At 49.5% G+C, this 24326-nt stretch overlaps 1 protein-coding gene across 5 annotated transcripts in view; it reads right to left on the reverse strand.

The window, feature by feature from the left end:
* The window catches only part of LOC139402160 (cytohesin-1), a 130488-nt gene that overhangs the window by 19513 nt on the left and 86649 nt on the right, over positions 1 to 24326 (reverse strand). For 4 of the 5 annotated variants that reach the window (XM_071146249.1, XM_071146246.1, XM_071146247.1 and 1 more), the window contains exons 2-7: positions 19980 to 20062; positions 15368 to 15432; positions 11894 to 11960; positions 11135 to 11253; positions 8115 to 8195; positions 1032 to 1144 (exon numbers count right to left, since the gene is read on the reverse strand). In XM_071146249.1, coding sequence (XP_071002350.1) covers positions 1032 to 1144; positions 8115 to 8195; positions 11135 to 11253; positions 11894 to 11960; positions 15368 to 15432; positions 19980 to 20062 — 528 coding nt within the window. Of the gene's footprint in view, positions 1 to 1031; positions 1145 to 8114; positions 8196 to 11134; positions 11254 to 11893; positions 11961 to 15367; positions 15433 to 19979; positions 20063 to 20157; positions 20272 to 24326 lie in introns of those variants that run through there. The other variant, XM_071146250.1, reaches the window with a different exon arrangement.

Here is a 24326-nt window from a genome sequence, read left to right on the forward strand (position 1 = left end):
TAAACATATCCAGGTGTTAGAATGGCCAAGTCAAAGTCCAGACCTGAATCCAATCGAGAATCTGTGGAAAGAACTGAAAACTGCTGTTCACAAATGCTCTCCATCCAACCTCACTGAGCTCGAGCTGTTTTGCAAGGAGGAATGGGAAAAAATTTCAGTCGCTCGATGTGCAAAACTGATAGAGACATACCCCAAGCGACTTACAGCTGTAATCGCAGCAAAAGGTGGCGCTACAAAGTATTAACTTAAGGGGGCTGAATAATTTTGCACGCCCAATTTTTCCGTTTTTGATTTGTTAAAAAAGTTTGAAATATCCAATAAATGTCGTTCCACTTCATGATTGTGTCCCACTTGTTGTTGATTCTTCACAAAAAAATACAGTTTTATATCTTTATGTTTGAAGCCTGAAATGTGGCAAAAGGTCGCAAAGTTCAAGGGGGCCGAATACTTTCGCAAGGCACTGTATTTTCAATGACTTTGAATAGTATTTGAACCCAGGTCTGTGCTTCACCATGCCTGCTAAATACAGCAGGAATAATACTCCTAGAATGGCATTCTATTATTGTACCTGTACACTGAAGAATGACATCTTCCTCTTTGAAAAGTGGATCAGTGAACACAGACTTGTTGGAGTGGGATACCCTATAACAGGTATACAGTAACTTCAGATATAACAAATTTCCCCTCCTACCGTATATCCCCTCCTACCGTATATCCCCTCGTACCGTATATCCCCTCCTACCGTATATCCCCTCCTACCGTATATCCCCTACTACCGTATATCCCCTCCTACCGTATATCCCCTCCTACCGTATATCCCCTCCTACCGTATATCCCCTCCTACCGTATATCCCCTCTCTGCTTCACCCTCAGTAGAAAATTCAAACGGTGGGTCAGAAAACCCCTGGTTTAACCCTTCAATTGTCCATCACCATGACAGGCGGTGACCCTAGCTGTAACAATGCTTTAGTGTAAATCACGTTGACCCTTCACTACATGCCTGGTACTGAGGTCCAAGCCTGTGGTCCTACCTGTGGACTGGAAGACGCCAGGGTTGCACTGGCAGTATCTCTGGGCGAAAGCCTCCATCATGCGGTCGATCTTCTGGGCCTCGCCAGGCAGCCGGAAGCTCCACAGGAACTGTCTGTTAGGGGAGGAGAAAGAGAGGTCAGTCAGCAATACCACCTTTCAACTACTAACTTTGGCTAAATACCAAATGGCACTCTATTTCCTACGTAGTGCACTTCTTTTGACCAGTAGGTTGATACACATATCTAGATGACTAAAAGCCTCTGTTATCTACTGATGAGGGTGTGAAAGTGGGACCATTGTTTCTCATGTAAAGTAAGTAAGCCTTGTCTGAGCCAGAACAACTCCTGTTTGCTTGATCTAACTTAGTGAAATGCACTGACTGGAAGTCTCTTTATCTAACTTAGTGAAATTCACTGACTGGAAGTCTCTTTATCTAACTTAGTGAAATGCACTGACTGGAAGTCTCTTTATCTAACTTAGTGAAATGCACTGACTGGAAGTCTCTTTATCTAACTTAGTGAAATGCACTGACTGGAAGTCTCTTGATCTAACTTAGTGAAATGCACTGACTGGAAGTCTCTTTATCTAACTTAGTGAAATGCACTGACTGGAAGTCTCTTTATCTAACTTAGTGAAATGCACTGACTGGAAGTCTCTTTATCTAACTTAGTGAAATGCACTGACTGGAAGTCTCTTGATCTAACTTAGTGAAATGCACTGACTGGAAGTCTCTTTATCTAACTTAGTGAAATGCACTGACTGGAAGTCTCTTTATCTAACTTAGTGAAATGCACTGACTGGAAGTCTCTTTATCTAACTTAGTGAAATGCACTGACTGGAAGTCTCTTTATCTAACTTAGTGAAATGCACTGACTGGAAGTCTCTAATCTAACTTAGTGAAATGCACTGACTGGAAGTCTCTTTATCTAACTTAGTGAAATGCACTGACTGGAAGTCTCTTTATCTAACTTAGTGAAATGCACTGACTGGAAGTCGCTATGGTTAAGAGTTTCTGCTAAATGACCAACATGTAAACTGTCAATAGTAGTGCACTCTATAGGGAATTAGGCTGCCACATTTGGGACAGATGCTAACTTGTGGTAGCCATACTAATTTAGCCCTGCAGTTCTCTTCTGTCTTGGTAGATGTGTTTTCTTAACGTGTCTTCATTTTAACATTGGTGGGGTGTAACAGCTCAACTACTATCTAATAACTATTCTGTGAAGTGCTGTATTACAGTGTGTCGGGGCTGGTATCAGTGTGTCAGGAAGTAAGCAGCCTTCCACAAGTCTTGGCTAATACTGGAACAGCTCATAGAAGCAGGAGTCTATCTCGTGTTTCTGTAGACTGAAGCAGGTGTATAGGTACACTCCCTGGAAAAGATCCTAGTCTACTTCCTGTTTCTGTAGTGAGGCAGCTTGATGTACAGGTACACCCCATAGACAGGACGCTAGTCTACTTCCTGTTTCTGTAGAGAGGCAGCTTGATGTACAGGTACACCCCATAGACAGGATGCTAGTCTACTTCCTGTTTCTGTAGTGAGGCAGCTTGATGTACAGGTACACCCCATAGACAGATTGTGGACTACAGATAGATGATTGTGGACTACAGGAAAAGGAGGACCGAGCACGCCCCCATTCTCATCAACGGGGCTGTAGTGGAGCAGGTTGAGAGCTTCAAGTTCTTTGGTGTCCACATCACCAACAAACTAGAATGGTCCAAACACATCAAGACAGTCGGGAAGAGGGCACGACTAAAAGCCTATTCCCCCTCAGGAAACTGAAAAGATTTAGCATGGGTCCTGAGATCCTAAAAAGGTTCTACAGCTGCAACATCGACAGAAGGCCTCAGGTTGCATCGCTGCCTGGTACGGCAATTGCTCAGCCTCTGACCGCAAGGCACTACAGAGGGTAGTGCGTACGACCCAGTACATCACTGGGGCAAAGCTGCCTGCCATCCAGGACCTCTACACCAGGCGGTGTCAGAGGAAGGCCCTAAAAATTGTCAAAGACCCCAGCCACCCCAGTCACAGACTGTTCTCTCTACTACCGCATGGCAAGTGGTACCGGAGTGCCAAGTCTAGTACAAAAAGGCTTCTCAACAGTTTTTACCCCCAAGCCATAAGACTCCTGAACAGGTAATCAAATGGCTACCCAGACTATTTGTATTGTGTGCCCCCCCTCCCAACCCCAACTATACATTTACGTACATACTACCTCAATTGGCCCGACCAACCAGTGTGGTTTGATGAAAAGGTAGGAGGTACACCTCCTAGACAGGATGCTAGTCTATATCCTGTTTCAGTAGTAAGGCTGTTTGATGTAGAGGTACACCTCCTAGACAGGATGCTAGTCTATATCCTGTTTCAGTAGTAAGGCTGTTTGATGTAGAGGTACACCTCCTAGACAGGATGCTAGTCTATATCCTGTTTCAGTAGTAAGGCTGTTTGATGTAGAGGTACACCTCCTAGACAGGATGCTAGTCTATATCCTGTTTCAGTAGTAAGGCTGTTTGATGTAGAGGTACACCTCCTAGACAGGATGCTAGTCTATATCCTGTTTCAGTAGTAAGGCTGTTTGATGTAGAGGTACACCTCCTAGACAGGATGCTAGTCTATATCCTGTTTCAGTAGTAAGGCTGTTTGATGTAGAGGTACACCTCCTAGACAGGATGCTAGTCTATATCCTGTTTCAGTAGTAAGGCTGTTTGATGTAGAGGTACACCTCCTAGACAGGATGCTAGTCTATATCCTGTTTCAGTAGTAAGGCTGTTTGATGTAGAGGTACACCTCCTAGACAGGATGCTAGTCTATATCCTGTTTCAGTAGTAAGGCTGTTTGATGTAGAGGTACACCTCCTAGACAGGATGCTAGTCTATATCCTGTTTCAGTAGTAAGGCTGTTTGATGTAGAGGTACACCTCCTAGACAGGATGCTAGTCTATATCCTGTTTCAGTAGTAAGGCTGTTTGATGTAGAGGTACACCTCCTAGACAGGATGCTAGTCTATATCCTGTTTCAGTAGTAAGGCTGTTTGATGTAGAGGTACACCTCCTAGACAGGATGCTAGTCTATATCCTGTTTCAGTAGTAAGGCTGTTTGATGTAGAGGTACACCTCCTAGACAGGATGCTAGTCTATATCCTGTTTCAGTAGTAAGGCTGTTTGATGTAGAGGTACACCTCCTAGACAGGATGCTAGTCTATATCCTGTTTCAGTAGTAAGGCTGTTTGATGTAGAGGTACACCTCCTAGACAGGATGCTAGTCTATATCCTGTTTCAGTAGTAAGGCTGTTTGATGTAGAGGTACACCTCCTAGACAGGATGCTAGTCTATATCCTGTTTCAGTAGTAAAGCTGTTTGATGTAGAGGTACACCTCCTAGACAGGATGCTAGTCTATATCCTGTTTCAGTAGTAAGGCTGTTTGATGTAGAGGTACACCTCCTAGACAGGATGCTAGTCTATATCCTGTTTCAGTAGTAAGGCTGTTTGATGTAGAGGTACACCTCCTAGACAGGATGCTAGTCTATATCCTGTTTCAGTAGTAAGGCTGTTTGATGTAGAGGTACACCTCCTAGACAGGATGCTAGTCTATATCCTGTTTCAGTAGTAAGGCTGTTTGATGTAGAGGTACACCTCCTAGACAGGATGCTAGTCTATATCCTGTTTCAGTAGTAAGGCTGTTTGATGTAGAGGTACACCTCCTAGACAGGATGCTAGTCTATATCCTGTTTCAGTAGTAAGGCTGTTTGATGTAGAGGTACACCTCCTAGACAGGATGCTAGTCTATATCCTGTTTCAGTAGTAAGGCTGTTTGATGTAGAGGTACACCTCCTAGACAGAATGCTAGTCTATATCCTGTTTCAGTAGTAAGGCTGTTTGATGTAGAGGTACACCTCCTAGACAGGATGCTAGTCTATATCCTGTTTCAGTAGTAAGGCTGTTTGATGTAGAGGTACACCTCCTAGACAGGATGCTAGTCTATATCCTGTTTCAGTAGTAAGGCTGTTTGATGTAGAGGTACACCTCCTAGACAGGATGCTAGTCTATATCCTGTTTCAGTAGTAAGGCTGTTTGATGTAGAGGTACACCTCCTAGACAGGATGCTAGTCTATATCCTGTTTCAGTAGTAAAGCTGTTTGATGTAGAGGTACACCTCCTAGACAGGATGCTAGTCTATATCCTGTTTCAGTAGTAAGGCTGTTTGATGTAGAGGTACACCTCCTAGACAGGATGCTAGTCTATATCCTGTTTCAGTAGTAAGGCTGTTTGATGTAGAGGTACACCTCCTAGACAGGATGCTAGTCTATATCCTGTTTCAGTAGTAAGGCTGTTTGATGTAGAGGTACACCTCCTAGACAGGATGCTAGTCTATATCCTGTTTCAGTAGTAAGGCTGTTTGATGTAGAGGTACACCTCCTAGACAGGATGCTAGTCTATATCCTGTTTCAGTAGTAAGGCTGTTTGATGTAGAGGTACACCTCCTAGACAGGATGCTAGTCTATATCCTGTTTCAGTAGTAAGGCTGTTTGATGTAGAGGTACACCTCCTAGACAGGATGCTAGTCTATATCCTGTTTCAGTAGTAAGGCTGTTTGATGTAGAGGTACACCTCCTAGACAGGATGCTAGTCTATATCCTGTTTCAGTAGTAAGGCTGTTTGATGTAGAGGTACACCTCCTAGACAGGATGCTAGTCTATATCCTGTTTCAGTAGTAAGGCTGTTTGATGTAGAGGTACACCTCCTAGACAGGATGCTAGTCTATATCCTGTTTCAGTAGTAAGGCTGTTTGATGTAGAGGTACACCTCCTAGACAGGATGCTAGTCTATATCCTGTTTCAGTAGTAAGGCTGTTTGATGTAGAGGTACACCTCCTAGACAGGATGCTAGTCTATATCCTGTTTCAGTAGTAAGGCTGTTTGATGTAGAGGTACACCTCCTAGACAGGATGCTAGTCTATATCCTGTTTCAGTAGTAAGGCTGTTTGATGTAGAGGTACACCTCCTAGACAGGATGCTAGTCTATATCCTGTTTCAGTAGTAAGGCTGTTTGATGTAGAGGTACACCTCCTAGACAGGATGCTAGTCTATATCCTGTTTCAGTAGTAAGGCTGTTTGATGTAGAGGTACACCTCCTAGACAGGATGCTAGTCTATATCCTGTTTCAGTAGTAAGGCTGTTTGATGTAGAGGTACACCTCCTAGACAGGATGCTAGTCTATCTCAAGACCTCACAAGTGTGTGCTGTTGTATTGTGAATATTGTCATTCATAAAAAAAACATATGGTCCCTATAGGAGCTGTGCCTATAGGAGCTGTGCCTATAGGAGCTGTGCCTATAGGAGCTGTGCCTGTGTGAGGAGCTGTGCCTGTGTGAGGAGCTGTCCCTATAGGAGCTGTGCCTGTGTGAGATGATTTAATGGAAGAGAGAGATATAAACTGATTAAAGGTTTGGCAGTGACACAATAACCCAAATATCTAATGATTAATAGCAACGTTAGGTAACTATATGACACTGCTATATCAGGAGGATAATGACAATGTTAGGTAACTATAGGACAATTCTATATAAGGAAGAGGTTTTGATAGAAGTCTGTGCTTTGTCTCTCTGGAGAGTCAGAGACGTTTTGAGTGTGTGTGTGTGTGTGTGTGTGATTTGTAGAAGCAATTTGTACGGGGAGGGCGGGGGGGGTTGGTTATAAAGCCCCACTGGGAGGCTCTTACCTCAGGGCCTGGATGATTATAAAGCCCCACTGGGAGGCTCTTACCTCAGGGCCTGGATGGTTATAAAGCCCCACTGGGAGGCTCTAACTTCAGGGCCTGGATGGTTATAAAGCCCCACTGGGAGGCTCTTACCTCAGGGCCTGGATGGTTATAAAGCCCCACTGGGAGGCTCTTACCTCAGGGCCTGGATGGTTATAAAGCCCCACTGGGAGGCTCTTACCTCAGGGCCTGGATGGTTATAAAGCCCCACTGGGAGGCTCTTACCTCAGGGCCTGGATGGTTATAAAGCCCCACTGGGAGGCTCTTACCTCAGGGCCTGGATGATTATAAAGCCCCACTGGGAGGCTCTTACCTCAGGGCCTGGATGGTTATAAAGCCCCACTGGGAGGCTCTAACCTCAGGGCCTGGATGGTTATAAAGCCCCACTGGGAGGCTCTTACCTCAGGGCCTGGATGGTTATAAAGCCCCACTGGGAGGCTCTTACCTCAGGGCCTGGATGGTTATAAAGCCCCACTGGGAGGCTCTAACCTCAGGGCCTGGATGATTATAAAGCCCCACTGGGAGGCTCTAACTTCAGGGCCTGGATGGTTATAAAGCCCCACTGGGAGGCTCTTACCTCAGGGCCTGGATGGTTATAAAGCCCCACTGGGAGGCTCTTACCTCAGGGCCTGGATGGTTATAAAGCCCCACTGGGAGGCTCTTACCTCAGGGCCTGGATGGTTATAAAGCCCCACTGGGAGGCTCTTACCTCAGGGCCTGGATGGTTATAAAGCCCCACTGGGAGGCTCTTACCTCAGGGCCTGGATGGTTATAAAGCCCCACTGGGAGGCTCTTACCTCAGGGCCTGGATGGTTATAAAGCCCCACTGGGAGGCTCTTACCTCAGGGCCTGGATGGTTATAAAGCCCCACTGGGAGGCTCTTACCTCAGGGCCTGGATGGTTATAAAGCCCCACTGGGAGGCTCTTACCTCAGGGCCTGGATGGTTATAAAGCCCCACTGGGAGGCTCTAACCTCAGGGCCTGGATGGTTATAAAGCCCCACTGGGAGGCTCTTACCTCAGGGCCTGGATGGTTATAAAGCCCCACTGGGAGGCTCTTACCTCAGGGCCTGGATGGTTATAAAGCCCCACTGGGAGGCTCTTACCTCAGGGCCTGGATGATTATAAAGCCCCACTGGGAGGCTCTAACCTCAGGGCCTGGATGGTTATAAAGCCCCACTGGGAGGCTCTTACCTCAGGGCCTGGATGGTTATAAAGCCCCACTGGGAGGCTCTTACCTCAGGGCCTGGATGGTTATAAAGCCCCACTGGGAGGCTCTTACCTCAGGGCCTGGATGGTTATAAAGCCCCACTGGGAGGCTCTTACCTCAGGGCCTGGACCAGGTTCAAGTCGGTGAATTCATGGAGCTCCACAAAGTCATGGAGGACCTGGAGGTTGAACTCATCTCTGTAGGGAAAATAATAGAATTTGTTTAGTAACGATTTTCTGAAATCATTGTTCAATTATTTGAGTGTAGAGACACAGACACAAAAAATGACAAACACACAGACATTTAGACACAGGGCCAGACACACAAATGCTCGTACACACACACGTATGTATATCCTCACACAATCAATAAAAACTGGGGGAGGGACACACACACACACGGTGACACCTCTAGCATGACATCACTCTTCTTGACATCTGTGGTCTTTGGAGTTAGTGATACTCCCCCTGAGATAGACAGGAGGCCTCCCAGGACCTATCCCTGACAGGGTCAAAACCAGCTCTGCCCTGGGGGATTCCTGACCAATCAGGGAGAGCACACACACAGTCAGCCCCTCCCCCACTGGAATCAGAAATCTCTTTATACCAATTGGACAGAGCAGAGCATCCATGACGATATCTGGGTGGTGTTCATGACCTAATAAACACAACTCAGCTCTCCATTTCCTGGTCTGGCTTGTCGACTAGCCGACCACACCCAGGCTGTAGCACTATAAGTTAGGCAATGCACCCAGGTAATAACACACACAACGCACATACATTGGGTGTTGCCTGTTATATGGCTTTGAATTAATATAAAAGATGGTATTTCTTCAGGAGAGACTCAACTTTTACAGTTTTTTTCAGCTTCAGTCAACATTCCAGGATTTTTAGGTACTTAACATTATTTAGAATGGATGAAGTGGAAATCAAAGTCAGACAGACTGTGAAGGAATCAACGTCTCTGTTTTGAGGTCTGAGGATCTAGATGTGGATCTAATAAAGGGCGTTGGGGAGAGGGGAAAGGGGGGAAAGGGCCGTTGGGGGGAAAGGGCCGTTGGGGGGAAAGGGAAAAGGGCCGTTGGGGGGAAAGGGCCGTTGGGGGGAAAGGGCCGTTGGGGGGAAAGGGAAAAGGGCCGTTGGGGGGAAAGGGCCGTTGGGGGGAAAGGGCCGTTGGGGGGAAAGGGCCGTTGGGGGAAAAGGGCCATTGGGGGAAAAGGGCCATTGGGGGGAAAGGGCCGTTGGGGGGAAAGGGCCGTTGGGGGGAAAGGGCCGTTGGGAGAAAAGGGGAAAGGGCCGTTGGGGGGAAAGGGCCGTTGGGGGAAAAGGGCCATTGAGGGAAAAGGGAAAAGGGCCATTGAGGGAAAAGGGCCGTTGGGGGGAAAGGGCCGTTGGGGGGAAAGGGCCGTTGGGGGGAAAGGGAAAAGGGCCGTTGAGGGAAAAGGGCCGTTGGGGGGAAAGGGGAAAGGCCCGTTGGGGGGAAAGGGCCGTTGGGGGGAAAGGGCCGTTGGGGGGAAAGGGCCGTTGGGGGAAAAGGGAAAAGGGCCGTTGGGGGGAAAGGGCCGTTGGGGGGAAAGGGCCGTTGGGGGGAAAGGGCCGTTGGGGGAAAAGGGCCATTGGGGGAAAAGGGCCATTGGGGGGAAAGGGCCGTTGGGGGGAAAGGGCCGTTGGGGGGAAAGGGCCGTTGGGGGGAAAGGGCCGTTGGGGGAAAAGGGCCATTGGGGGAAAAGGGCCATTGGGGGGAAAGGGCCGTTGGGGGGAAAGGGCCGTTGGGGGGAAAGGGAAAAGGGCCGTTGGGGGGAAAGGGCCGTTGGGGGGAAAGGGCCGTTGGGGGGAAAGGGCCGTTGGGGGAAAAGGGCCATTGGGGGAAAAGGGCCATTGGGGGGAAAGGGCCGTTGGGGGGAAAGGGCCGTTGGGGGGAAAGGGCCGTTGGGGGGAAAGGGCCGTTGGGGGGAAAGGGCCGTTGGGGGGAAAGGGCCGTTGGGAGAAAAGGGGAAAGGGCCGTTGGGGGGAAAGGGCCGTTGGGAGAAAAGGGGAAAGGGCCGTTGGGGGGAAAGGGCCGTTGGGGGAAAAGGGCCATTGAGGGAAAAGGGAAAAGGGCCATTGAGGGAAAAGGGCCGTTGGGGGGAAAGGGCCGTTGGGGGGAAAGGGGAAAGGCCCGTTGGGGGGGAAAGGGCCGTTGGGGGGAAAGGGCCGTTGGGGGGAAAGGGCCGTTGGGGGAAAAGGGAAAAGGGCCGTTGGGGGGAAAGGGCCGTTGGGGGGAAAGGGGAAAGGGCCGTTGGGGGGAAAGGGAAAAGGGCCGTTGAGGGAAAAGGGCCGTTGGGGGGAAAGGGCCGTTGGGGGGAAAGGGCCGTTGGGGGGAAAGGGCCATTGGGGGGAAAGGGCCGTTGGGGGGAAAGGGCCGTTGGGGGGAAAGGGGAAAGGGCCGTTGGGGGGAAAGGGCCGTTGGGGGAAAAGGGCCGTTGTGGGGAAAAGGGCCGTTGTGGGGAAAAGGGCCGTTGTGGGAAAGGGCCGTTGGGGGGAAAGGGCCGTTGGGGGGAAAGGGCCGTTGGGGGGAAAGGGCCGTTGGGGGGAAAGGGCCGTTGGGGGGAAAGGGCCGCTGTGGGGAAAGGGCCGTTGTGGGGAAAGGGCCGTTGTGGGGAAAGGGGAAAGGGCCGTTGAGGGAAAAGGGCCGTTGGGGGAAAAGGCCCGTTGTGGGGAAAAGGGCCGTTGTGGGGAAAGGGCCGTTGTGGGGAAAGGGCCGTTGTGGGGAAAGGGCCGTTGGGGGGAAAGGGCCGTTGGGGGGAAAGGGCCGTTGGGGGGAAAGGGCCGTTGGGGGAAAAGGGCCGTTGTGGGGAAAAGGGCCGTTGGGGGAAAAGGGGAAAGGGCCGTTGTGGGGAAAAGGGCCGTTGTGGGAAAAGGGGAAAGGGCCGTTGTGGGAAAAGGGGAAAGGGCCGTTGGGGGGAAAGGGGATGTGCCTAACCTGACAGAGGAAAGTATGTGATCTGGAAATGGGACATCTTTGACAGGAAAGAAGTGACGTCCTTCTGAACCACACAATACACACAGAAACACAAACATGACAAACACACACACACACCCCCTCCTCCTGACACAACCACATAAAGAGACGTAGCATGCATCTTGCCCCCACTGACCTCTCCCCAAGGTAGTCTCCGATGGCTGTCTTGTTTAGCCCCTCCCCCTTGTACAGGAACTGGGCGATGTCAGAGCTGGTGTGCTTAAGCAGGTCGTTCTCAATCAGGAACTTAATCCCCTGAGAAAATACAACATATATCCCGTGTCAGACCCTCGTTACAACGGGGGCGTTCCAGGTCGTATTGTTTGTAGCCGTGCGGCACATATCAAAAGATTGAAATCATATTTTAGCTAAATTGGGGGTGATCCCGACCGAGACTCAAACACGGGTACGATCCATACCATAATGTCAAGAGGTTGGAACCTCCTGATTGATGAGGTTGCTAGGCGTTTGGTTAAGGTCACTACAATTGTTATTGTGGTTCCTGAAACGTCAAACACTTCTCCACACCTGCTCCAAAACCCACAACCTGGAACAGCACAACTATATCAAACCCACAGGACACATTCAGAATGTCTATTTCCCTCCAATTCAACTCTGAACCTGGAAGCCAGTTGCATTGCCTTGTTTCCTTGTTCCCCTCTAACCAGGGACTGATTTAGACCTGGGACACCAGGTGGGTGGAATAATGATCAGGTAGAACAGAACCAGCAGGATCCGGACCTCGTAGGGTCAGATGTGAATAACCCTGGGCTGGGATTCCCAAACGCATCGTAGCACTAAGATCATCTTTCGTGCATTTAGTTTGAATAGAATGAAGATGATGTTGGTGCTGCGATGCTTTTGGGAAACCAGCCCTGGTCTATTTGATACTCACCTTTTTAGGGTCCATGTTGAATTTCTTTCGGCCCATGGCCACTTGTTTGTTCCTCTGCATGTTTTTCCTGAAACATTAAATCAAATAGAATCTAATTCAAATGTATTTGTCACATACACGGAACCAACAACGCAAAGTAAGAAAAGATTTGCTAAATAAACTAAAGTAAAAGAAAAAAGTAACACAATAAATAACAATAAGGAGGCTATATACAGGGGGTACCGGTACTGAGTCAATGTGAGGTGGTACCGGTACTGAGTCAATATGAGGGGGTACCGGTACTGAGTCAATGTGAGGGGGTACCGGTACTGAGTCAATGTGAGGGGGTACCGGTACTGAGTCAATGTGAGGGGGTACAGGTACTGAGTCAATGTGAGGGGGTACCGGTACTGAGTCAATGTGAGGGGGTACCGGTACTGAGTCAATGTGAGGGGGTACCGGTACTGAGTCAATGTGAGGGGAAACATGTACTGAGTCAATGTGAGGGGTTAGAGGTACTGAGTCAATGTGAGGGGGTACCGGTACTGAGTCAATGTGAGGGGGTACCGGTACTGAGTCAATGTGAGGGGGTACCGGTACTGAGTCAATGTGAGGGGGTACCGGCACTGAGTCAATATGAGGGTGTACCGGTACTGAGTCAATGTGAGGGGGTAGAGGTACTGAGTCAATGTGAGGGGGTAGAGGTACTGAGTCAATGTGAGGGGGTAGAGGTACTGAGTCAATGTGAGGGGGTACCGGTACTGAGTCAATGTGAGGTGGTAGAGGTACTGAGTCAATGTGAGGGGGTACAGGTACTGAGTCAATGTGAGGGGGTACAGGTACTGAGTCAATGTGAGGGGGTAGAGGTTCTGATCTGAGTCAATGTGAGGGGGTACCGGTACTGAGTCAATGTGAGGGGGTACAGGTACTGAGTCAATGTGAGGGGGTACAGGTACTGAGTCAATGTGAGGGGGTACAGGTACTGAGTCAATGTGAGGGGGTACCGGTACTGAGTCAATGTGAGGGGGTACCGGTACTGAGTCAATATGAGGGGGTACTGAGTCAATGTGAGGGGGTACATGTACTGAGTCAATGTGAGGGGGTACATGTACTGAGTCAATGTGAGGGGGTACCGGTACTGAGTCAATGTGAGGGGGTACAGGTACTGAGTCAATATGAGCGGGTACAGGTTCGTCCAGTTAATTCAGGTAATATGTACATGTAGGTAGGGGTAAAGTGACTATGCATAGATAATAAACAGAGAGTAGCAGTAGTGTAAAAAGGGGGTCAATGCAAATAGTCCGGGTAGCCATTTGAATAATATGAAATGAATTAGAGATTATTATTGTATCCCCCATCTGTGATGCTGTCAGGGCTGGTTTCCTGGATACAGATGACATTGGAGCCAAGGTGATGACAACATGTTCAATTCATGAAAGTATTATTGCACTACAAAACACTTTCAGATGAGATATTCCATGCTTTTCAGTCCAGCGCTAGACTTCACCAGGGTCTGGGAAACAGCCCCACCAATAAGTGTTTGTGTGATGCCATGTAAATATTTTCATTTCAAATCACACACATTGATCTCCATCATCTATTTACTCATCTCACATTGGGTCAATATTATGTGTCCGTTCACTTATTAGTTCAAATAATACTTTCATGAATTGAACATGTTGTCATCACCTTGGCAGTTAAAACTGCTCCAATGGGCCACTGATGACAACATTCAAGATGAAATGGTGACTCAACAATAAGCACTCTTCACTGTCACCATGCTTACGTCACCTTAACCCAGTTAGCCAAAGGTCACCAGACTTCCTCTTTGATGAATTATTTCCCCCAGCATTCCTTTGGCTATTGTCATTGGGAACTACAGTTCTCCCCAGCGTCAGGTATAACAGATGACCACTATTGAACAGCGGCCCATTTCCAAAGCTACAGGAGTTGGTGATTCACAGAAACAAAAACAACAGTTTCCCCTCCTGATGGTCTTTGACACATGGACTGGTAAAGACTCAGATGACTCTGGTAAAGACTCAGGTGACTCTGGTAAAGACTCAGATGACTCTGGTAAAGGCTCAGGTGACTCTGGTAAAGACTCAGGTGACTCTGGTAAAGGCTCAGGTGACTCTGGTAAAGGCTCAGGTGACTCTGGTAAAGACTCAGATGACTCTGGTAAAGGCTCAGATGACTCTGGTAAAGGCTCAGATGACTCTGGTAAAGGCTCAGATGACTCTGGTAAAGGCTCAGATGACTCTGGTAAAGACTCAGATGACTCTGGTAAAGGCTCAGATGACTCTGGTAAAGACTCAGATGACTCAGGTAAAGGCTCAGGTGACTCTGGTAAAGACTCAGATGACTCTGGTAAAGGCTCAGATGACTCTGGTAAAGGCTCAGATGACTCTGGTAAAGGCTCAGATGACTCTGGTAAAGGCTCAGATGACTCTGGTAAAGACTCAGATGACTCTGGTAAAGGCTCAGATGACTCTGGTAAAGGCTCAGATGACTCTGGTAAAGACTCAGATGACTCTGGTAAAGGCTCAGATGACTCTGGTAAAGGCTCAGATGACTCTGGTAAAGGCTCAGATGACTCTGGTAAAGACTCAGATGACTCTGGTAAAGGCTCAGATGACTCTGGTAAAGGCTCAGATGACTCTGGTAAAGGCTCAGATGACTGTGGTAAAGACTCAGATGACTCTGGTAAAGGCTCAGATGACTCTGGTAAAGACTCAGATGACTCAGGTAAAGGCTCAGATGACTCTGGTAAAGACTCAGATGACTCAGGTAAAGACTCAGATGACTCAGGCAAAGACTCAGATGACTCTGGTAAAGGCTCAGATGACTCAGGTAAAGACTCAGATGCTCTTTATACAACTTAGTAAATGGCCAGAGCAAACAAAAGTGTATGTCTGAAAAAGAAGTGAGTGGTGGGATGGGGTGGGATCCCCCTCAACTTGAGTACCCCACGGCCCACACGCCAAAGTACCCTTCACTTCTTCCCTCCCTAGGGACCCTCCATTGTCTGCTCTACCCAAACACCTCTGCATTATTGAATAGCCCCCCCCCCCCATCACGGTGGGCGTGGTTGATCAAACATTTAAAAGCACTAGTCAGTGTATGTGTGTGGCGGTGTGATTGTGTGTGTGAGCAAGCGTGTGTGTGTGAGCACATGCCTGTGCGTGCATGTGTGTGCGTGGTGTTTTGGGGAGGGGAAGAGGGTTGGTACCATCTGGACAGTAAGGTATAAATATTTAACAACAGTCATTTGCTAGGTTAATGGAATACAAACAAAGAAGCAATTTGGACTGTCGGAGATAGGAGATGGTACGGAACCCTGAAGAACCTTAAAAAAACCTAAGGAACTCTGAAGAACCCTAAGGAACCCGGAAGAACCCTAAAAAACACAAGGAATCCTGAAGAACCACAAGGAACCCTGAAGAACCTTAAGGAACCCTAAGGAAACCTGATTCCATACTGTTACACACTCACCTCTCCTCTGTGGAACCCAGGTTCTCGATCTCACTGGTCACTTCTGCTATCTCATTCTTCAGACGCTGGAAGTTAGAGAGAGGAGGGGGTTAGGACCAAACACACAGAGCATTACGCTCAGTCTGCTGTCCCAGGACAGATTGTGAGGTTCCAGAACATTCTATTTCTCCTCCAGACCCGTCAGTGCCCAGTCTGTGCCCACTGCTGCCACCATGCAGTCTCCCCATAAACCCCTAACCAATACTGACACTAACCACTCCAATCTAATATCAACCGGATGTGTACGTGCCCTGCAGCAGGTCTCTCTTTCTCCCAAACACTTTCTTCTTTACAAACCACATTAAAAGGGAGGAACATTGGTGAATGACCTCCATACACAGGGAGTACAGAGCAGGACATTTGATTATTTGGGGGTTATGTTTGGGAGATTAATGGAGATATTGCCGATTCTGCCTTTTCTGACAGCTCTGTGAGAGCCCAGTTCCAGAGAGGGAGGGGAGAGGGAGGGTGACGGGCCAGACTGGCAGTCACCAGTCCCCATACGAGGGTGAAACAGGGTGGAGACTGGAGGGGGGAACTACATCATGATGGCATGGGGGACACTGCTAATAAAGAGAGGGTGTGAGATCTCTCGTCCTCCTGCGTTGTCATCACAGCCAGCCAGACCAGGGGATGCTAGAGTGTCACATGGACCATGTTACTGAGAATGACCGGGGTCACCAGACACACCACAGAGGTCACCAGACACACCACAGAGGTCACCAGACACACCACAGAGGTCACCAGTGCTTTGCGCTCTTGGTAAGACTAGCCTGGATAAATAAAGGTAAATGAAAGGAAAGATAAGATACCATGGAGAGGCAACGTTAACTTGTAGTGTAAGAAATGCATGTATTCATTAACCTCCCTGCCTTGATATGAGCTTCACTGACTGACACAGTAGATGAAGGGTGGATGAAGGACTCTGCTTGTCTCATGGGAACTTAGCTAACCCCATTCTGGCTGGGTGTGTGAGGAGTGACACCAAATGAAATGATCTAGTCATTTTACAGCTCTTAATGCTCTTCCAAGACCTGGGTTCAAATAGTATTTGTCTTTCAAATTCCTTGCTCAATCAAACACTCCTAGTATTTGACAGAAAAACAAATCCTATTTGACCCAGGTCCCTTGACCCTATTTATCTACTGTTAGTCGCCCTACTGCTCACACTCCCAGTCAACCACTAACTAGTCCACATACAACTAGCTAGGCTTCATCTCAACATAGTCAGGTTACTGAAGGGTGTCCTGCACTTTGTGGGGGGAAAGGCCACATTCTTCATGGGCCATAATATCTGGAGGATATATTCAGTCTCTTTGCAGTGAGGGGCATCTGGAGGATATAGTCAGTCTCTTTGCAGTGAGGGGAATCTGGAGGATATATGCAGTCTCTTTGCAGTGAGGGGCATCTGGAGGATATATGCAGTCTCTTTGCAGTGAGGGGCATCTGGACGATATATGCAGTCTCTTTGCAGTGAGGGGCATCTGGAGGATATATGCAGTCTCTTTGCAGTGAGGGGCATCTGGAGGATATATGCAGTCTCTTTGCAGTGAGGGGCATCTGGAGGATATATGCAGTCTCTTTGCAGTGAGGGGCATCTGGAGGATATATGCAGTCTCTTTGCAGTGAGGGGCATCTGGAGGATATATGCAGTCTCTTTGCAGTGAGGGGCATCTGGAGGATATATGCAGTCTCTTTGCAGTGAGGGGCATCTGGAGGATATATGTAGTCTCTTTGCAGTGAGGGGCATCTGGAGGATATATGCAGTCTCTTTGCAGTGAGGGGCATCTGGAGGATATAGGCAGTCTCTTTGCAGTGAGGGGCATCTGGAGGATATATGCAGTCTCTTTGCAGTGAGGGGCATCTGGAGGATATATGCAGTCTCTTTGCAGTGAGGGGCATCTGGAGGATATATGCAGTCTCTTTGCAGTGAGGGGCATCTGGAGGATATATTCAGTCTCTTTGCAGTGAGGGGCATCTGGAGGATATATGCAGTCTCTTTGCAGTGAGGGGCATCTGGAGGATATATGCAGTCTCTTTGCAGTGAGGGGCATCTGGAGGATATATTCAGTCTCTTTGCAGTGAGGGGCATCTGGAGGATATATTCAGTCTCTTTGCAGTGAGGGGCATCTGGAGGATATATTCAGTCTCTTTGCAGTGAGGGGCATCTGGAGGATATATGCAGTTTCTTTGCAGTGAGGGGCATCTGGAGGATTAAGGCAGGGGTGGAGCTAACTGGCATCCAAAAGCAGAGGAGAGGACAGACAGAGCCTGCAGAGAGCCTGCTGGGTCAACAGAAAAAGGGTTGAGAAGCCTGACTCTACACCCCCAAGACCTCCCCTCTACACCCCCAAGACCTCCCCTCTACACCCCCAAGACCTCCCCTCTACACCCCCAAGACCTCCCCTCTACACCCCCAAGACCTCCCCTCTACATCCCCAAGACCTCCCCTCTACATCCCCAAGACCTCCCCTCTACATCCCCAAGACCTCCCCTCTACATCCCCAAGACCTCCCCTCTACATCCCCAAGACCTCCCCTCTACACCCCCAAACCTCCCCTATACACCCCCAGACCTCCCCTCTACACCCACAAGACCTCCCCTCTACACCCCCAAGACCTCCCCTCTACACCCCCAGACCTCCCCTCTACACCCACAAGATCTCCCCTCTACACCCCCAGAGCTCCCCTCTACACCCCCAAGACCTCCCCTCTACACCCCCAAGACCTCCCCTCTACACCCCCAAGACCTCCCCTCTACACCCCCAGACCTCCCCTATACACCCCCAGACCTCCCCTCTACACCCCCAGAGCTCCCCTCTACACCCCCAAGACCTCCCCTCTACACCCCCAATACCTCCCCTCTACACCCCCAATACCTCCCCTCTACACCCCCAGACCTCCCCTATACACCCCCAGACCTCCCCTCTACACCCACAAGATCTCCCCTCTACACCCCCAGAGCTCCCCTCTACACCCCCAAGACCTCCCCTCTACACCCCCAAGACCTCCCCTCTACACCCCCAAGAACTCCCCTCTACACCCCCAAGACCTCCCATACACCCCCAAGACCTCCCCCCTACACCCCCAGACCTCCCCCTACACCCCCAAGACCTCCCCCTACACCCCCAAGACCTCCCCCCTACACCCCCAAGACCTACCCCCCTCTAAAGCAGGGCTGCGTTCAGCAGGGCACAACGTTGTGGAAGGCTCAGATAGAAATATTCGGATGTAGAAGAACCATGCCTATCTGACTAGAGAAAGTGGTATGTTTCACGTGACACGGCTGGAGCACTGGGGGGTGATGATTTAACAGGTTTGGAAAGGAGAGACAAATCCTACCAACAGACTTCTACTGTACTTTAAACAAATAAGGATCAGTGTGTGTCTGGAACACATTTTAATACTGGGAGATGCTGATACTGATGTAACCCCCAATACATCTTAACACACCTCTCTCCTCCTCCACACACACACCTCTCCTCCTCCACACACACACACCTCTCCCCCTCCACACACACACCTCTCCCCCTCCACACACACACCTCTCCCCCTCCACACACACACACCTCTCCCCCTCCACACACACACACCTCTCCCCCTTCACACACACACCTCTCCCCCTCCACACACACACCTCTCCCCCTCCACACACACCTCTCCCCCTCCACACACACCTCTCCTCCTCCACACACACCTCTCCTCCTCCACACACACCTCTCCCCCTCCACACACACACCTCTCCTCCTCCACACACACCTCTCCTCCTCCACACACACCTCTCCTCCTCCACACACACCTCTCCCCCTCCACACACACCTCTCCTCCTCCCCACACACCTCTCCTCCTCCACACACACACCTCTCCTCCTCCACACACACCTCTCCTCCTCCACACACACCTCTCCACCCCCACACACACCTCTCCCCCTCCACACACACCTCTCCTCCTCCCCACACACCTCTCCTCCTCCACACACACCTCTCCACACACACACCTCTCCTCCTCCACACACACCTCTCCTCCTCCACACACACACCTCTCCTCCTCCACACACACACACCTCTCCTCCTCCACACACACACACACCTCTCCTCCTCCACACACACACCTCTCCTCCTCCACACACACATCTCTCCTCCTCCACACACACACCTCTCCTCCTCCACACACACCTCTCCTCCTCCACACACATCTCCTCCTCCACACACACCTCTCCCCCTCCACACACACCTCTCCTCCCCACACACACACCTCTCCTCCTCCACACACACCTCTCCTCCCCACACACACACCTCTCCCCCTCCACACACACCTCTCCCCCTCCACACACACCTCTCCCCCTCCACACACACACCTCTCCTCCTCCACACACACACCTCTCCTCCTCCACACACACACCTCTCCCCCTCCACACACACACCTCTCCCCCTCCACACACACACCTCTCCCCCTCCACACACACCTCTCCCCCTCCCCACACACCTCTCCCCCTCCACACACACACCTCTCCTCCTCCACACACACCTCTCCCCCTCCACACACACCTCTCCCCCTCCCCACACACACTGTACCTGAATGTCTTCCAGCAGCTCTTGCTTGCGTCTGCGGATGTTTTCCAGCTCATGCTGCTCCTCAGGGGTGAGGTCATCTGGCACTGTGGGGACACAGAGAGAGAGGTTAGGTTTGGGTTATCCCAAAATACTCACAGAACACACCTTCCTGGGCCCTATCGTTCTCACTGTAGCCTACCTGTTCCCTGAGGCAGGGGAATGAGACAAACCTAGCAAAAAGAGATTGAAGGCTCTGAGTAGGGTCTGGGAGCCTAGAGAGAAAGAATGAGGAGAAAGAGAGACAGAGAGAGAAGGAACTAACTAGAGGAGAGGGTGAGAGGTCTGTTTTGGAAGTAAGACAAATCGATAACCGACAAAAACACTGAAAGCTAAGGAGAAGATAAGGCTTCCTGCACACCCGAGCCTTAGCCTACATTAGAAGGTAGTCAGGGGGAGAACAGTCAAAGAGAAAGACGTGACATTTCCCAGCAGTACAGGGCAGCCTGCCGGAAGCCTACTACCCATGTTTACAAACACTCCAAGAACAGTCAAGTCCACAGCACATCACAGTGAAGCAATAAGACAGCATTTCCCCAGATTCATTTACAAGTGGGTTGTAAAGGACACACTACAACAACACCAGGAAACACTGCAACAAGCCAGAACAACCCTACCCCCTTCACACAGATAACTCCACCTGCCAGGACATGATGCCCTAGTTCAGGACTTACAGCTCCGCCTCATGTCTGACATCACATCCACCACCAACACCCCAAAGGGCAACAAACAGGATGAAGGTTCTGTATTGGTCTGTGGCTCCTCCAGTTCACAATGGACATGCTCTATACTGCACTCTGGGGGATCATATCCTCTGGTATGTGTGTACCAGCTCAGTCGAAGTGAAATACAAGCCCAGGACAGAAGTGTCAGGACAGCAGTGTCAGGACAGCAGTACCAGGACAGCAGTGTCAGGACAGCAGTGTCAGGACAGCAGTGTCAGGACAGCAGTGCCAGGACAGCAGTGTCAGGACAGCAGTGTCAGGACAGCAGTGTCAGGACAGCAGTGCCAGGACAGCAGTGCCAGGACAGCAGTGTCAGGACAGCAGTGCCAGGACAGCAGTGCCAGGACAGCAGTGTCAGGACAGCAGTGCCAGGACAGCAGTGTCAGGACAGCAGTGTCAGGACAGCAGTGTCAGGACAGCAGTGTCAGGACAGCAGTGCCAGGACAGCAGTGTCAGGACAGCAGTGTCAGGACAGCAGTGCCAGGACAGCAGTGCCAGGACAGCAGTAGCAGGACAGCAGTGCCAGGACAGCAGTGTCAGGACAGCAGTGCCAGGACAGCAGTAGCAGGACAGCAGTGCCAGGACAGCAGTGTCAGGACAGCAGTGCCAGGACAGCAGTAGCAGGACAGCAGTACCAGGACAGCAGTACCAGGACAGCAGTACCAGGACAGCAGTGCCAGGACAGCAGTACCAGGACAGCAGTGCCAGGCCAGCAGTACCAGGACAGCAGTGCCAGGACAGCAGTGCCAGGACAGCAGCGTCAGGACAGCAGTACCAGGACAGCAGTACCAGGACAGCAGTGCCAGGACAGCAGTGCCAGGCCAGCAGTACCAGGACAGCAGCGTCAGGACAGCAGTGACAGGACAGCAGTGTCAGGACAGCAGTACCAGGACAGCAGTACCAGGACAGCAGTACCAGGACAGCAGTGCCAGGACAGCAGTAGCAGGACAGCAGTGCCAGGACAGCAGTGTCAGGACAGCAGTGCCAGGACAGCAGTAGCAGGACAGCAGTACCAGGACAGCAGTACCAGGACAGCAGTACCAGGACAGCAGTGCCAGGACAGCAGTGCCAGGACAGCAGTAGCAGGACAGCAGTACCAGGACAGCAGTACCAGGACAGCAGTACCAGGACAGCAGTGCCAGGACAGCAGTACCAGGACAGCAGTGCCAGGCCAGCAGTACCAGGACAGCAGCGTCAGGACAGCAGTGACAGGACAGCAGTGTCAGGACAGCAGTGCCAGGACAGCAGTACCAGGACAGCAGTGCCAGGACAGCAGTAGCGTGGCATATCTCAAAGCCCTGTCACTGCCTGTACGGTCATTTTTAGCTTCCCCCGGGCCAAGGACTGAGGGAGGAGCAAGCTGTCCTGAATGATTGGGGTGCTCTGTGTGTGTGTGTGTGTGTGTGTGTGTGTGTGTGTGTGTGTGTGTGTGTCAGGGCCATTGAAAGTAAAGGAGAGAGCCATTCCTATACAGCACTAACCAAAGGTGACACCATTCACAACACAACAAATCATTTCATACATGTTTAGACAACAAGACACTTTCCTCAACAATCAACGACCCATGTCTGAGTCTCTCAAACCCAATGGATCAACTTCCTGTTAAAACACAGGCGATAAGAAAGGTGGTTCCTGTACCCACGGCCTCTCTATGGGGGTGTGAACCTGCTGGTGACCCCTCTCCTCCCTCAACACCCAGGAGATCATAAGCTGAAGGTTCATAGGTCAAAGATCATGGGCTGTGGTTGACCCCGGTGGGGCTCACTAGAAGACTAACAAGCCCAGGAACGGGGAGGTAAATAGATGTGATCTGGAAAATGCTGAATTTATCTGAAATTTCACCTGAAAACAAACACAGAAATTAGAATTAAAATGCATCATTTAAATATTGAAAGTAACTGTCAAACCCAATAGCTTGATGAGAAGAACACTTTGAATCCCAAACTAGAATGTCTGGTCATTTTAAACAGGGATAATAGACTACAGGGGTCATAAAGAATGACAAGGGTTTCTGATTGGACAAATCCAGGTAGTTCCTCCCTGTTTCAGTTAGTTTCTATTGGGTTTGGTGTCTAATGAACATGACCCAGGGTTCTTCCTCAGCCTCGTCCACCTGCGGGAACGCCGGAAACCGGCCGCACAGATGCCTCCAAAATGCTCAAAGTATCCATGACAACCACCTGCTTTGCCTGCCTGCCTGCCTGCCACCTGTCAAGGCTAAGACATTGACCATGTCTGTTAGACACACAGATAAATAAATACTGAATGGCCTTTTATTTCTTTCTGCAGGCAGTCAGAATGTCCTTGAGACGAAGAATGTATTTGATACCTGGCCCTACATACTGTACACACTAGAGGTCGACCGATTATGATTTTTCAACGCCGATACCGATTATTTGAGGACAAAAAAAAAGCTGATGCCGATTAATCGGCCGATTTTTAAAATGTATTTGTAATAATGACAATTACAACAATACTGAATGAACACTTATTTTAACTTCATATAATACATCAATCAAATCAATTTAGCCTCAAATAAATAATGAAACATGTTCAATTTGGTTTAAATAATGCAAAAACAAAGTGTTGGAGAAGAAAGTAAAAGTGTAATATGTGCCATGTAAGAAAGCTAACGTTTAAGTTCCTTGTACAGAACATGAGAACATATGAAAGCTGGTGGTTCCTTTTAACATGAGTCTTCAATATTCCCAGGTAAGACGTTTTAGGTTGTAGTTATTATAGGAATTATAGGACTATTTCCCTCTATACCATTTGTATTTCATATACCTTTGACTATTGGATGTTCTTATAGGAACTTCAGTATTGCCAGTGTAACAGTATAGCTTCCGGCCCTCTCCTCGCCCCTTACTGGGCTCGAACCAGGAACACATCGACAACAGCCACCCTCGAAGCAGCGTTACCCATGCAGAGCAAGGGGAACATCTACTCCTAAGTCTCAGAGCAAGTGACGTTTGAAACGCTATTAGCGCGCACCCCGCTAACTAGCTAGCCATCACATCACATCGTTACACCAGCCTAATCTCGGGAGTTGATAGGCTTGAAGTCATAAACAGCAGAGCTGCTGGCAAAACGCACAAAAGTGCTGTTTGAATGAATGCTTATGAGCCTGCTGGTGCCTACCATCGCTCAGACTGCTCTATCAAATCATAGACTTAATTATAACATAATAACACACAGAAATACGAGCCTTAGGTCATTAATATGGTCGAATCCGGAAACTATCATCTCGAAAACAAAACATTTATTCTTTCAGCGAAATACGGAACCGTTCCGTATTTTATCTAACGAGTGGCATCCATCAGTCTAAATATTCCTGTTACATTGCACAACCTTCAATGTTATGTCATAATTACGTACAATTCTGGCAAATTAGTTCGCAACGAGCCAGGCAGCCCAAACTGTTACATATACCCTGACAGAGAGAGAGAGAGAGAGAACAAACTAAAGAGAGAGAGAGAAAGAGACAGGGACAGACAGAGAGAGAGACAGAGAGACAGACAGAGAGAGAGACAGAGAGAGAGCGAGACAGACAGACAGAGAGAGACAGACAGACAGACAGAGAGAC

This window comes from Oncorhynchus clarkii, unplaced genomic scaffold (assembly GCF_045791955.1).
Source record: "Oncorhynchus clarkii lewisi isolate Uvic-CL-2024 unplaced genomic scaffold, UVic_Ocla_1.0 unplaced_contig_11100_pilon_pilon, whole genome shotgun sequence".
Lineage (NCBI taxonomy): Eukaryota > Metazoa > Chordata > Actinopteri > Salmoniformes > Salmonidae > Oncorhynchus > Oncorhynchus clarkii.